The 13,246-nt window shown below is 42.0% G+C and overlaps 1 protein-coding gene across 3 annotated transcripts in view; it reads right to left on the reverse strand.

The window, feature by feature from the left end:
* The window catches only part of METTL25 (methyltransferase like 25), a 403,498-nt gene that overhangs the window by 148,858 nt on the left and 241,394 nt on the right, over positions 1–13,246 (reverse strand). For all 3 annotated transcript variants that reach the window (XM_077471886.1, XM_077471887.1, XM_077471885.1), the window contains exon 7: positions 2,899–2,993. In XM_077471886.1, the coding sequence (XP_077328012.1) occupies positions 2,899–2,993 (95 nt within the window). The remainder of the gene's footprint in view (positions 1–2,898; positions 2,994–13,246) is intronic.

Consider the following 13,246-nt stretch of genomic DNA (forward strand, 5'->3'; position numbering starts at 1 on the left):
CGCCCCATTGTCACTATATAAGTGGCAGCGGAGCGTGTCCCTGGCATTCCGGCCGGAGAGATCGTCGAGTCAACATCTCCAGGAGAAGAAGAAGAAGAACAAGAAGAAGAACAAGAACGGAAGGCGGCGGCGGCGGCGACGACAGCGGCGACAGAAGACCGGGCCACCGCCTGTAAAAGAGCTACAAGAAGGCGCGGTGGCCCGGCAGAAGAACCGAAGGCGGCGACAGAAGAACGGAAGACGGCGACAGAAGACCGGGCCACCGGACCAGGCGCGGTGGCCCGGCAGAAGAACCGAAGAGGGGGACAAGACCCCCGAAGTCGGGAGAAGAGGCCGGCGGCGGGGAGGAAGAAAGCCGGACTCCTCCGCTAGCAAAAGAGCTACACACACATAGCGGAGGAGTCCGGCGAGAAGACCCCCGAAGACCCCCGGAGCTGTGCAATAAAATATTTTTTCTCTGTGTTGTGTTTTTTATTGTACTTTAGTTTACAGGTGAATGGGTAGGGGTACATTGTACCCCATACTCATTCACATAGGGTGGGGGGCCGGTATCCGGGGGCCCCCTTCTTAAAGGGGGCTCCCGGATTCCGATAAGCCCCCCGCCCGCAGACCCCGACAACCAACGGCCAGGGTTGTCGGGAAGAGGCCCTTGTCCTCATCAACATGGGGACAAGGTGCTTTGGGGTGGGGGGGCCGCGCGGCCCCCCCTTCCCCAAGGCACCCCCCATGTTGAGGGCACGCGGCCTGGTACGGCTCAGGAGGGGGGGCGCGCTCGCTCGCCCCCCTTTCCTGGCCGGCCGGGTAGCGTGCTCGGACAAGGGTCTGGTGTGGACTTGGGGGGAACCCCCACGCCGATTTTTTTCGGCGTTGGGGTTCCCCTTTAAGCCCATTCCAGGCGGCGGAGCCCGCGACGTCTCCTTCGCGGGCCCCGCCTACCTGTACACGCGCTCGAAATGGGCGGATTTGCCTCCGCCTTACGTGGGCGAGTCCGTTCATTTCAAAAGTTGAGCGAACTGTTTGCCCAACCTTGTTCGTCAAACAGTCCGCTCGTGTGTGGGCAAGTCCGCTCATGCAAATTTTGAGCGGACTGTTTGATGAAACTGTTTGCCGAACAAGGTTGGGCGAACAGTCCGCCCGTGTGTACGCGGCCTTAGGGAATTTTGATATGTGTACTTTATAAAATAGTCTTAATGTATTTGTTAAAGTGGATTTTTTCCTCTGTTGGGATCACATGAGCACAATATATGTTCAAATTATGGCAGACTTACCACCAGCTTCACAATCCCAGTCACCAGTTTACTATACACTATATGGTGACAATGAATGTGATGTGATTGACTGAAACATGTGTGGCTGCTATATGTAGTCTTCCTTTTTATGTGCACAGGATCAATACTTAATCTAGGACTAGGTTTTTTATATCATAATACACAGTTGAGCATCCTGAAAGTATAAGGATTAAGCTACTTCAAGCAGAATTAAACTGCATTAGGAGCAACCAGCATTTCAGTATTCACACCATACTTGCATATTATGACACATTTACTTCTGGGCAGGGTTTACTCCAGTGATGTGAGGTTTGAGCTACCTGCATTCACTCTGTCCCTGCAGGTGTCATGGGGATTATTTACTAAAGTCAAATCCACTTTGCACTACAAGTGCACTTGGAATTGCAGTCGTTGTAGATCCTAGAGGGACATGCAAGAAAAATAAAAAACAACATTTTAGCTTGCACATGATTGGATGATAAAATCAGCAGATCTTCTCCTCATTTCAGATCTACCCCTCAGATTTACAGCGACTGCACTTCCAAGTGCACTTTCAGTGCAATTTCAAGTGCATTTGCACTTGTAGTGCAAAGTGGATTTGCCTTTCGTAAATACCCCCCGATGTCTTTCTCCTCTTTTTCCAGGTCCACTGTCATATTGCTTAATGCACTGGGCAAGTACGGGTGGTGCAACTCCCATACATGTAATCTTGGCACCCGGCTCCTTTTCGTAACATCTGAAAGATGCCATGGCTGTAGACTGTATTTGCCTGCACCCCAGTCAGTGGAGAGAATAAAAAAATGCTAGCAGATAAATAAAAGAGTTTTTTGCAAAAGAGCATAATAAACTCTCATTTACGAAAATACCCTACCTGATATCAAATTGCAATCTTTAGGTTTAACTTCTGCTTTAGTCATAAGTGCTATGTAAAATAAATGGTGGTTTAAACTACAACCGCATTTCTCACAATTTCTTTGTGTGTTGAGGTGCATTGTGTTAAGCAGCCCATTCAAATTGAAACACATTTCAAAACACATTTAATACATACTGCTTTTTTTGTGTTTCAGTGCAATCATTACTGTGTAAATGAGCCCTAAGCATTAAGGTTTTGGATAACATAACACTGGTTAGAGAAGGTGATAGCAGGCATTTCACAGCGCCTGGTCTTAGGCAAGCCTTTTACTTTTTAAATTCTTTTAAAACATCACAAATGGAGCCAAAGGTCACTTTAAAGTATATGGTTTAGAATCCAATTTACTTGGAACATGTGGAAAAGGGTTGCTGAAGCATACTACAATCCTTCGTTCAGGACATAGTGAGCTCCTACACACTGAAAACTTTTACTTTTTTTCCAGAAAATATTTAACTCAGTTCCTGTGAATCATAGCTCCAAGCTTTGAGGGAAGTTAGATTTCTGAAATGGTGTTCATCTACTGCTTAACTACCTCTACAGACATAATATTTTGGCTAACAATCATCTGTTTAAATTGGATTTGTTGTGCACATAACTTTGGTTTAGCATGAAGAAAGGGATCTGTGCTGAACAGTTGTTTTTACTCAAGACTACAGTGAACCATCAAATGACATGAATATTGACAAGTGGCTTTCAAGTCACAACATGGCAACTTACCAAACAAGCCGACATTCTAGCATTCCTACCAATGTGGCAGCTCCTCTCCTTCAAATACTCACTCATCGGAAATCCCCATGTTCCATCTGTATGATCTGTAATACCAAAAGTTCAAACATACAATAAGGCTTTTCTAATTTCTTCTTTTATATACTGAAAATATAAGCAAAAGTCAACCACAGTTACAGTTTATTTCAATAACCAAACAAGACAGATATACAGTACACTGTTCTATTGAGGTTCTACATCTTGTAGGCATTCCAATATTATGTCTACTACTCTTAACAAAAGATTTCTTCTTTATTTAGAATATGTAAACAGTCTATTACTATGAGAAGTGGAGTAACAAAATACAAGACTTAAGAACAAATTATTCACTTTGGCAAACAGCATGTTGTCCACGTTGCAGAAATGTATCATATGCCATGAAATGATGTATATTTAACACTCTCTTGCTCTGAACCATGAACAACATGGGATATCTTTACTATGTTTTTTTTCGTGTTTTTCTGTTTACATTCATGTCAGAAGCACGCTCCAGGTCCCTGATCTGTTTTCTTCCAGCCTGAAGCAGCTGCAAAGCTCTCAGTTGTTTCATCAAAATATTTAGATCTTTTTCATATCCAAAAGCATCAATTCATTTGGCTTACTTTCACTTGGGTGTCTTAGCGGAAAAAAAAAAAAAAAAAAAACTAACAAAGGATTTATTAAAAACACACTTTGAGAAACAAATTAGTGCAGATAAGCAAGAAACAAAAAATAATAATAATGAATATAAAAATAAATAATATACACACACACACACACACACTATATTACCACACCTGCCTTTACATGCAAATGAACTTTAATGGCAATCACAGTCTTAGTCCGTAGGGTTCAATATTGAGTTGGCCCACCCTTTGCAGCTATAACAGCTTCAACTCTTCTGGGAATTACTCCCCTAAGTGAAAATGTCCAAATTTGACCCAAAGTGTCAATAGTTTGTGTGGTGACCATTATTTTCCAGCACTGCCTTAACCCTCTTGGGCATGGAGTTCACCAGAGCTTCACAGGTTGCCACTGGAGTCTTCTTCCACTCCTCCATGATGACATCACGGAGCCGGTGGATGTTAGAGACCTTGCGCTCCTTCACCTTCTGTTTGAGGATACCCCACAGATGCTTAATAGGGTTTAGGTTTACACGCCTGGCCAGTCCATCACCTTTACCTTCACCTTCTTTAGTGGCAGTGGTCTTCCTCCAGGTGTGTTTGGGGTCGTTGTCATGTTGAAATACTGCCCTGGTGTCCAGTCTCCAAAGGGAGGGGATCATGTTCTGCTTTAGTATGTTACAGTGCATGTTGGCATTCATGGTTCTCTCAATGAACTGTAGCTCCCCAGTGCCAACAGCACTCATGCAGCCCCAGACCATGACACTCTCACCACCATGCTTGACTGTAGGCAAGACACACTTGTCTTTGTACTCCTCACATCGTTGCCGCCACACACGTTGACACCATCTGAACCAAATATGTTTATCTTGGTCTCCACAGACCATAGGACATGGTTCCAGTAATCCATGTCCTTAGTCTGCTTGTTTTCAGCAAACTTTTTGTGGGCTTTCTTGTGCATCATCTTTAGAAGAGGCTTCCTTCTGGGACAACAGCCACGCAGACCAATTTAATGCAGTGTGCGCCATATGGTTTGAGCACTGACAGGCTCAACCTCTGCAGCACTCATACGTCTATTTCCCAAAGACAACCTGTGGATATGATGCTTAGCATGTGCACTCAACTTCTTTGGTCGACCATGGTGAGGCCTGTTCTGAGTGGAACCTGTCCTTTTCAACCGCTGTATGGTCTTGGCCACCAGGCTGCAGCTCAGTTTCAGGGTCCTGTCAATCCTCTCATAGCTCAGGCATTCTTTATGTAGAGCAACAATTCTTTTTTTTTTCAGAGAGTTTTTTGTCATGAGGTGCCATATTGAACTTCCAGTGACCAGTATGAGAGAGTGAGAGTGATAACACCACATTTAACACACCTGCTCCCCATTCACACCCGGGACCTTGTAACACTAATGAGTTACATGACACGGGGAGGGAAATGGCTAATTGGGCCTAATTTGGACATTTTTACTTAGGAATGTACTCTCTTGTTGCCAATGGTTTAGACACTAATGGTTGTGTGTTGAGTTATTTTGAGGTAACAGCAAATTTACACTGTTATACAAGCTGTACACTCACTACTTTACATTGTAGCAAAGTGTAATTTCTTAAGTGTTGTCGCATGAAAATATATAATAAAATATTTACAAAAATGTAAGATTGTTTTCCTGCCTCTGACAATTTTTGCTCTTGATTCGGCATTGGATATCCTAAAAAGAACCAGTTAGGACAGAATTACGGGAGCTCCAGGGCTGGCTTCCATACTGTTATTTGATTATTCAGTCAAGTCACTGATGTGGAAAATGTATGCAGATTATGATTCCTTAATTGCCAGTCAGAAACCCACTTGATTGTGACGCAAAGGTAATGGCAGCAGGCCCAAAGTTTGAACTTTAAAGCCCAACTCTGTATTAAGCTTAAAAAAAATAAATAAAAAAAACCTCTGGGGCTGCGATACTCTCCTCCCCTATGGAGCTGTATCACACAGTAACTTCTATCCTATAACTAGATTTCCTCAGTGCTCAAGATTGAATGATGTATGATACCTGGTGTCATTCAACCAGAAGACCGAGGGAATATAGTGAGTACAGAGTATCCTGCACTCACAGCACAGTGAAAAAGAGAGCGGCACTGACATCAGCAATATCGAGGACCTTCATCCACCAGGAGAAGTTGCAGAGGCCCTACACTGTATGTGACTACCCTGGAAACATTGGGAAAAGGTGAGTATAAAATCTAAAGCTTAAAATATAGCAGGGGCAGCATTGGATTGGGCTTTGCAAGCTGAAAATAACTTATAATGAGACTGCTTTGTAGTCTAGGTGGCAAGAATGCACACCGTGCCATTTTGGTGCAGCAGTGTCTACAATAGACAGTCAGAAAAATAATTCTCCAACATTCACTCACTACCGAAAAATTAATTTTCTGTGCACGTTGAGCTTAATCACTCTGAAGGAAAATGTCAATGCAAAATATCTTAGGCAGCAAAAGTTCAACTTGGAGAAATTAAGCTTTCTAACACCTGTAGCAAAATGTTAAAAGTGATCATTTATACAACTTTTAATTTAATGTGATTTTACTTTCTGCTAACTGTAGAAAGAAATCATTTTTTTTTTTAATAGAAGGATACGCTGTGTGCAGTGCATTAAAGATTTTAGAAAGTTGTAACAAGAGATCTATTTCAAACTGGTGTAAATAAATCATGATGAAATATTAATTCCTTATATGTCAATGTTTATAACATAAATAATAAACCCAAATGGCAAGCAGTTCCCAGGTTATACTAAAGCATCAGTCTTAATTATGTGGACTGACATCTTACAGTGGCCCACTGAAACTACGATGCTTATAGACTGGAGAATTCAAGAAATAGCCAACAGCATTATTTGTTTTATATTATCAACTCTATGTTCTCAATGTTGGCAGTAATCTTGAGCAAGTGCAATAACCTGCTAGTAAAACACATTTGAAAAAAACTGGCAAGCCTTCCCTTTGGATGTTACCATATTTATCGGCATATAACACTCACTTTTTCCCCATGAAAATATGGGGCAAATCATGGGTGCGTGTTATACACCAATAGTGTACCTCAGAGGGGAAGGAGGGGGACAAGCGTCGCCGGAATCCACTGAGTCATCTCCTGTTTCATAGTTTCATAGTTTGTAAGGTTGAATAAAGACACCAGTCCATCCAGTTCAACCTGAGTGTCTACAATTGTCACCATCCCTGTACATTGCACACTCACACCAGTCCCTACCCTCAATGAGCCCACAATCCTAGGTCTCCATTCATATACTAGGGCCAATTTTGGACAGAAGCCAATTAACCTACCTGCATGTCTTTGGATTGTGGGAGGAAACCGGAGTACCCGGAAGAAACCCACGCAGGCACAGGGAGAACATGCAAACTCCAGGCAGGTAGTGTCATGGTTGGGATTTGAACCAGCGACCCTTCTTACTGCTAGGTGAGAGTGCTACCCAGTACACCACTGTTCCGCTGTTTACTCTAATTCGGCTCTCACGTCACGCACACACATACAGTCTTGCCTCCACCACCAGCATTGGTCCAGTGTTCTGTCTATCACAGGAGCTGGTCCAATACCGATGGCGGAGGTGGGACTGTGTGTGTGCGTGACTGCTGACTGAGAGCCGAGTTAACAGGACAACGCTGTGATTTCTTGCACTGTTCAGGCTGCATTTTTGAAAGATGGTGAGGCTGCAGATAAGCATTGAGGCTAAAAATGGGCATTGATCAGGCTGCATTTATGGGCTGCAGATGGGCATTGATCAAGCTGCATTGATGAGATGGGCTGCAGATGGGCATTGATCAAGCTGCATTGATGAGATGGGCTGCAGATGGGTATTGTTCAGGCTGCATTGATGGGAGATGAGGAGGCTGCAGAAGGGCACTAATCAGGCTGCATTGATGGGCGCTGACTCTTATTTTAATTCAAAGTTGCTTATTTAACTGCTTGCCAACCAGCCCACACCGATGTATGTCGGCAGAATGGAGCTGGTAGGCAAAGGGGTGTACAGGTACCTCCCCTTTAAGAAGCCTGACGACGGGTCCCGAGGACTCAATGTCCGCCGGGAGCCCGCAATCGTGTCACGGAGAGGAAGAACGGGGAGATGCTTTTGTAAACAAAGCATTTCCCCATTCTGCCTAGTGACAGAACAGAGATCACAGCTCTCTGTCATCAAAAGAAGTGATCACTGTCCTGTGTGTTAAAGCTCAGCACCCTAACAGTTAGAATCCCTCCCTAGGACACACTTAACCCCTTCACTGCCCCCTAGTGGTTAACCCCTTCACTGCCAGTGTCATTTACACAGTAATCAATGCATTTTCATAGCATTAATCACTGTATAAATGACAATGGTCCCAGAATGTGTGAAGTGTCAAAAATGTCCGATGTGTCCGCCATAATGTTGCAGTCCCGATAAAAATCACAGATTGCAGTCATTACTAATAAAAAAAGAATAAATAAAAATGCCACAAAACTATACCCTATTCTGTAGTTGTTATACATTTTGTGCAAACCAATCAATATACACTTATTGCAATTTTTTTTTTACCAAAAATATATAGACGAATACATATCGGCCTAAAAACTGAGGAAAGAAATTGTTTTTATAGCAAAAAGTTAAACATATTGCCTTTTTTTCCAAATTGTCGCTCTTTTTTTGCTTATGGCACAAAAAAAAACCGCAGAGGCGATCGAATACCACCAAAAGAAAGCTCTATTTGTGGGAATAAAGGATATCAATTTTGTTTGGGTACAACATTGCATGACCGCGCAATTTTCAGTTAAAGCGTTGCAGTGATGTATCGCAAAAAGTGCTCTGGTCACGAAGGGGGTAAAATCCTCTGGGGCTGTAGTGGTTAAAAAATACATTTTTTTCCTGAAACTTCCCTTAAGATGAAGGTGCATGTTATACACCTGTGCGTGTTAGATGCTGATAAATACATTACTTAATACACTTCTTTCTACAGTCCATTCAAGACCACCAAGCTACAGTGCTTGGACTCGCTTGCTTGAACCTGCTATTAGATTATTTTTTGGAAATACAGCGGGTAAAATAAGTATTCAACACGTTACCATTTTTCTGGGTAAATATATTATTAACACTTGACCACTGGACACTTAAACCCCCTTCCTAACCAGACCAATTTTCAGCTTTCGGTGCCATCACACTTTGGCAATTACTCAGTCATGCAACACTGTACCCATATGAAATTTTTGTCCTTTTTTCACACAAATAGAGCTTTCTTTTGGTGGTATTTAATCACCCCTGGGTTTTTTATTGTTTGCGCTATCAATCAAAAAAGACAGAAAATTTGGTGTTTCTGTTAAAATTTATTGCAGAGTATTGACAAAGTATTTCAGAGTATTGCACAATGTTGCAGAGTATTGGCAGAGTATTGCACAGTGTTGCAGAGTATTGCACAGTACTGGCAGAGTAGTGCACAGTACTGGCAGAGTAGTGCACAGTACTGGCAGAGTATTGCACAGCGTTGCAGAGTATGGGCAGAGTATTTTCACAGAGCAGCACTGTGGGCACTACACATCCAGCCCACAGCGCTGCTGCCATCTCTCCCCATCTCCCCTCTCACTGTACCGATGGGTACAGAGAGGAGAGGGAGGAACCGGCCTCATGAAGTGACGCCGGTTTGTTTACAAGCGATCGTTCCGTCATTTGACGGAGCAATCACATGGTAAACGGCCACTATCAGCTGCCATTTACCGTGATGCACTGGGTCCTCTGGACCCGGCGGTCACGCATGTTTCCAGGTGCGCGCCGGAGCAAGATTCTGTGAGGACGTCCCATGGACGCCCACTCAGAATAAGTCGACCGCGCTGTAGCCGTCTTTCGGCTATGGCCTGGTCGGCATGTGGTTAAAGGTGCTATTGACATGAAATTTTAACCATATGTCAGTAACCACCCATGCAATCCATACAAAGAAACCAAAACAAATAAGTTCAGAAATTAAGTCATGTGTAATTAAATGGAATGACACAGGGAAAAGTATTGAACACATGAAGAAAGGGAGGTACAAAAAGGTGTAGAAAGCCAATACACCAGTTGTAATCTATCAGTAATTAGAAAGCAATCCTGCCTCTTGTCAGTGCAAATTCCCAATCAGCAGTTATAATGGGGCAGGTTGGCTCCCCTGGTCGTAGCTATATGTCGGCTCTCCTTTTGACCACTAGGGGGCAGGCATGCCCGCGGCGTGACTACAGAGCAGATGCGCGTACCCAGCGGTTGCGATGACCACCGGGCACCCACAATTGATCCACACAGAGACAGAATGGAGATCTGTCAATGTAAACAGACAGATTTCCGTTCTGTCAGGGGTGAGGAGAGCAATCTGTTGTTCATAATAAGTATGAACAATGATTAGTCTCCTCACCCAGGCAGTCCCATCCCCCACAGTTAGAATCACTCCCTAGGTAACACAGTTAACCCCTTGATCGGCCCCTACTGTTAAACCCTTCCCTGCCAATGACATTTACACAATAATCAATGCATTTATAGCACTGATCGCTGCATAAATGCCAATGGTACCAAAAATGTGTCAAAAGTGTCCGATCTGTCCGCCATAATGTTGTAGTCCGAATAAAATTGCAGATCATCGCCATTAGTAGTAAAAAAAAAAAAATGCCATATATCTTTCCCTTATTTTGTAGACACTATAACTTTTATGCTAACCAATCAATATATGCTTATTGCGATTTTTATTATCAAAAATATATAGAAGAATACATATTGGCCTAAACTGAGGAAAACGTTTGTTTTTTTTGTTTTTGTTTTTTTTGTTTTTTTTAATTGGGAATATTTATTATAGCAAAAAGTAAAAAATGTGTTTTTTTTCAAAATTGGCCCTCTTTTTTGTTTATAGCACAAAAAAAAAAAAACGCAGATCACCAAAAGAAAGCTCTATTTGTGGGAAAAAAATGTACGCCAATTTTGTTTGGGTACACGTTGCATGACCGAGCAATTATCAGTTAAAGCAAAGCAGTGCTGTATCGCAAAAAATGGCCTGGTCATTGAGCAGCCAAATCTTCCGTGGCTGAGGTGGTTTATATCAGCTGGTTCAGTTTCAACTGATGGCCTATAAAATGGTGTCTCAGTACCAAGGTGTCACACAAAAAACATCTCATGATCGGTGAAAGCAAAGAGCTCTCTCAAGACTTTCACAACCTTATGGTATTGTTACAAAACATACTGATGGCACTGATTACAGAAGGAGGTCTAAACTTCTGAATATTCCAGTGAGCAGTGTTGGAGCCATAATCTGGAAGTGGAAAGAACATAATTTCACCATAAACCAATCACGACCAGGTGCTCCTCACAAGATTTCAGACAGAGGAATGAAAAGAATTATCAGAAGTGTTGGCCAAGAGCCAATGATCACTTGTGGAGAGCTTCATAAAGATCTGATATTAGCAGGTACAATTGTTTCAAAGAAAACAATAAGTAATGCACTCAATTGCTAAAGGTTGCTGCACAACATTTAGACAAGCCTGTGAAATACTGTGAGAATATAGTCTGGTCAGTTGAGACCAAAATTGAACTTTTTGGATGCCAGAACACACCATGTTTGAGGTCAAATAGCACTGCACATCACCCCAAAAACACCATACCAACAGTGAAGTTTGGAGGTGTGAACATCATGGTGTGGGGCTGTTTTTCAGCATATGGTACAGGCAAACTTCATATGATTGAAGGAAGAATGAATGGAAAAATGTACCAAGACATTCTTCAAAAAAATCTGCTGCCATCTACCAGGATGTCTAAGCCCACGTACACACGGTCGGAGATTTTGCCAACCAAATCCGTCGGATTTTGCCCGTCGGATTTAGTCCGACGGATTGTGTCCGAAACTGTTGCATACACACGGTCGGGCCAAGTTGGCGAAAAATCCGATCTTTCAGAACTTGATGACGTAATTTCGTTACGATGGGACTACATTCAGGCTAGTAGCCAATAGCTTTGATGTAGGAATTTGATCTGAGCATGCGTGGCACTTGGTCCGATGAAAATGCTCTACACATGATCGGATTAAGTCCGTCCGGCCCAGTTGGTCGGGAAATCTTTCCAACGTGTTGGAAAATTGGGTCGGACGGAGATTCGGACAGAATCAGTCCAATGCATACCACACACAGTCGGATTATCTGACGACACGGTCCGATAAGACTCATTCTGACAGATTCTCCAACAGTGTGTACAAGGGCTAAGAGAATGATCTCAAACACAAAGCCAAGGAAACGCTTAATTGGTTTCAAAGAAAGAAAATAAAGCTGCTAGAAGGGCCCAGTCAATCACGTGACTTGAATTCAATAGAAAATCTATGGAAAGAACGATCAGAGTTCATAGAGGAGGCCCACAGAACCTTCAAGATTTGAAGACTGTTTGTGTGGATGAATGGGCCAAAATCAATCCTGAGCAATGCATGTGGCTAGTTTCTCCATGCAAGAGGTGTCTTGAAGCTGTCATTACCAGCAAAGGCTTGTGTACTAAGTACTAAATACAGTTCAGTTAGCGTGTTCAATACTTTTTCCCTGTGCCATTCCATTTTATTCCACATAACTTAATTTTGAACTTATTTGCTTGTTTTTTTTTCTTTTGTATGTATGGATTGCATGGGCTGTTACCAACATGTTGTGAAAATTTCACATCAATAGCACCTTTAGAAATATATTTACTTAGGAAAATGGTGACGTATTCAATACTTATTTTCCCCACTGTATATAATATTTAGTATGGTATATATTTTATGTATACTGCATTTTTACATTCTCCTTCCACACCCAACTAATATTTCCTGTTATTGGATTACCAATATATCTTACCTCCTATTTGTTTGAAAATATTATTTCCTGGTGTTCGCACATTTTCTTAAGTTTTGTACATTGTTCTACCTGTAATTTCTGTGCATTGCCAGACATCCAATATGATATACTGTATCACATCTGTTTGGTCATGCAACAGAATTTTATTGAGATTTAGGTCTGACCTCTGACCTTCTATAATCTCTCTTAAAAACTTATTTTCATCTGTACCACCCTTGATTTATGCCTCTGTTTACTGTATATCACTGATGTTGACTGATGGCACTGATTATATAAAGCAGAACGTGGGATACCCCTTTAAATTAAAGGCTCACCCACTAATGAGAAACACAAGAGGTGGGCACGCACAAGTCCTGATTTTACGTACGCTTTTTCATGCATCTATCTGTTATAGCATGAACACTCTTCCTTCCACATGATAAATAGGGTTTCTAGCACAAAAAGAACCTTTATGTTTTAAAAATTACACTGGAGATGTTGTCACTTGGATGGAAACTGCACTTCAGTACAATACTACATATTTAAAACAAGTGTTTATGGTGGAAACATAAGGTTATCATTTAAGACTCTCCTGGGATAACATGTTTTATACAAAACAAAAAACAATTCCTAAATCATAACCTCCATCTTATGAAAATGAAACATTTCTTTCCTCACAAGATTAAAATTGATGTAATATAAAAGTATGTAACTAAATTACATGTAAACACTGATGCCTCCAGCTAATAATTTACCGGCTGATCTGTTATTAAGGCATGTTTTGCTTATGGTTTGTCATGCACCTGCCTTTATGCAATCCTTCAATGTGTAATAGGGGGATTAAAAATGTTTTTGAATGCTTTTTCCCCCCCTCT

This window comes from Lithobates pipiens, unplaced genomic scaffold (assembly GCF_037356315.1).
Source record: "Lithobates pipiens isolate NorthernLeopardFrog02 unplaced genomic scaffold, aLitPip1_a1.2 Scaffold_8, whole genome shotgun sequence".
Taxonomy (NCBI): domain Eukaryota; kingdom Metazoa; phylum Chordata; class Amphibia; order Anura; family Ranidae; genus Lithobates; species Lithobates pipiens.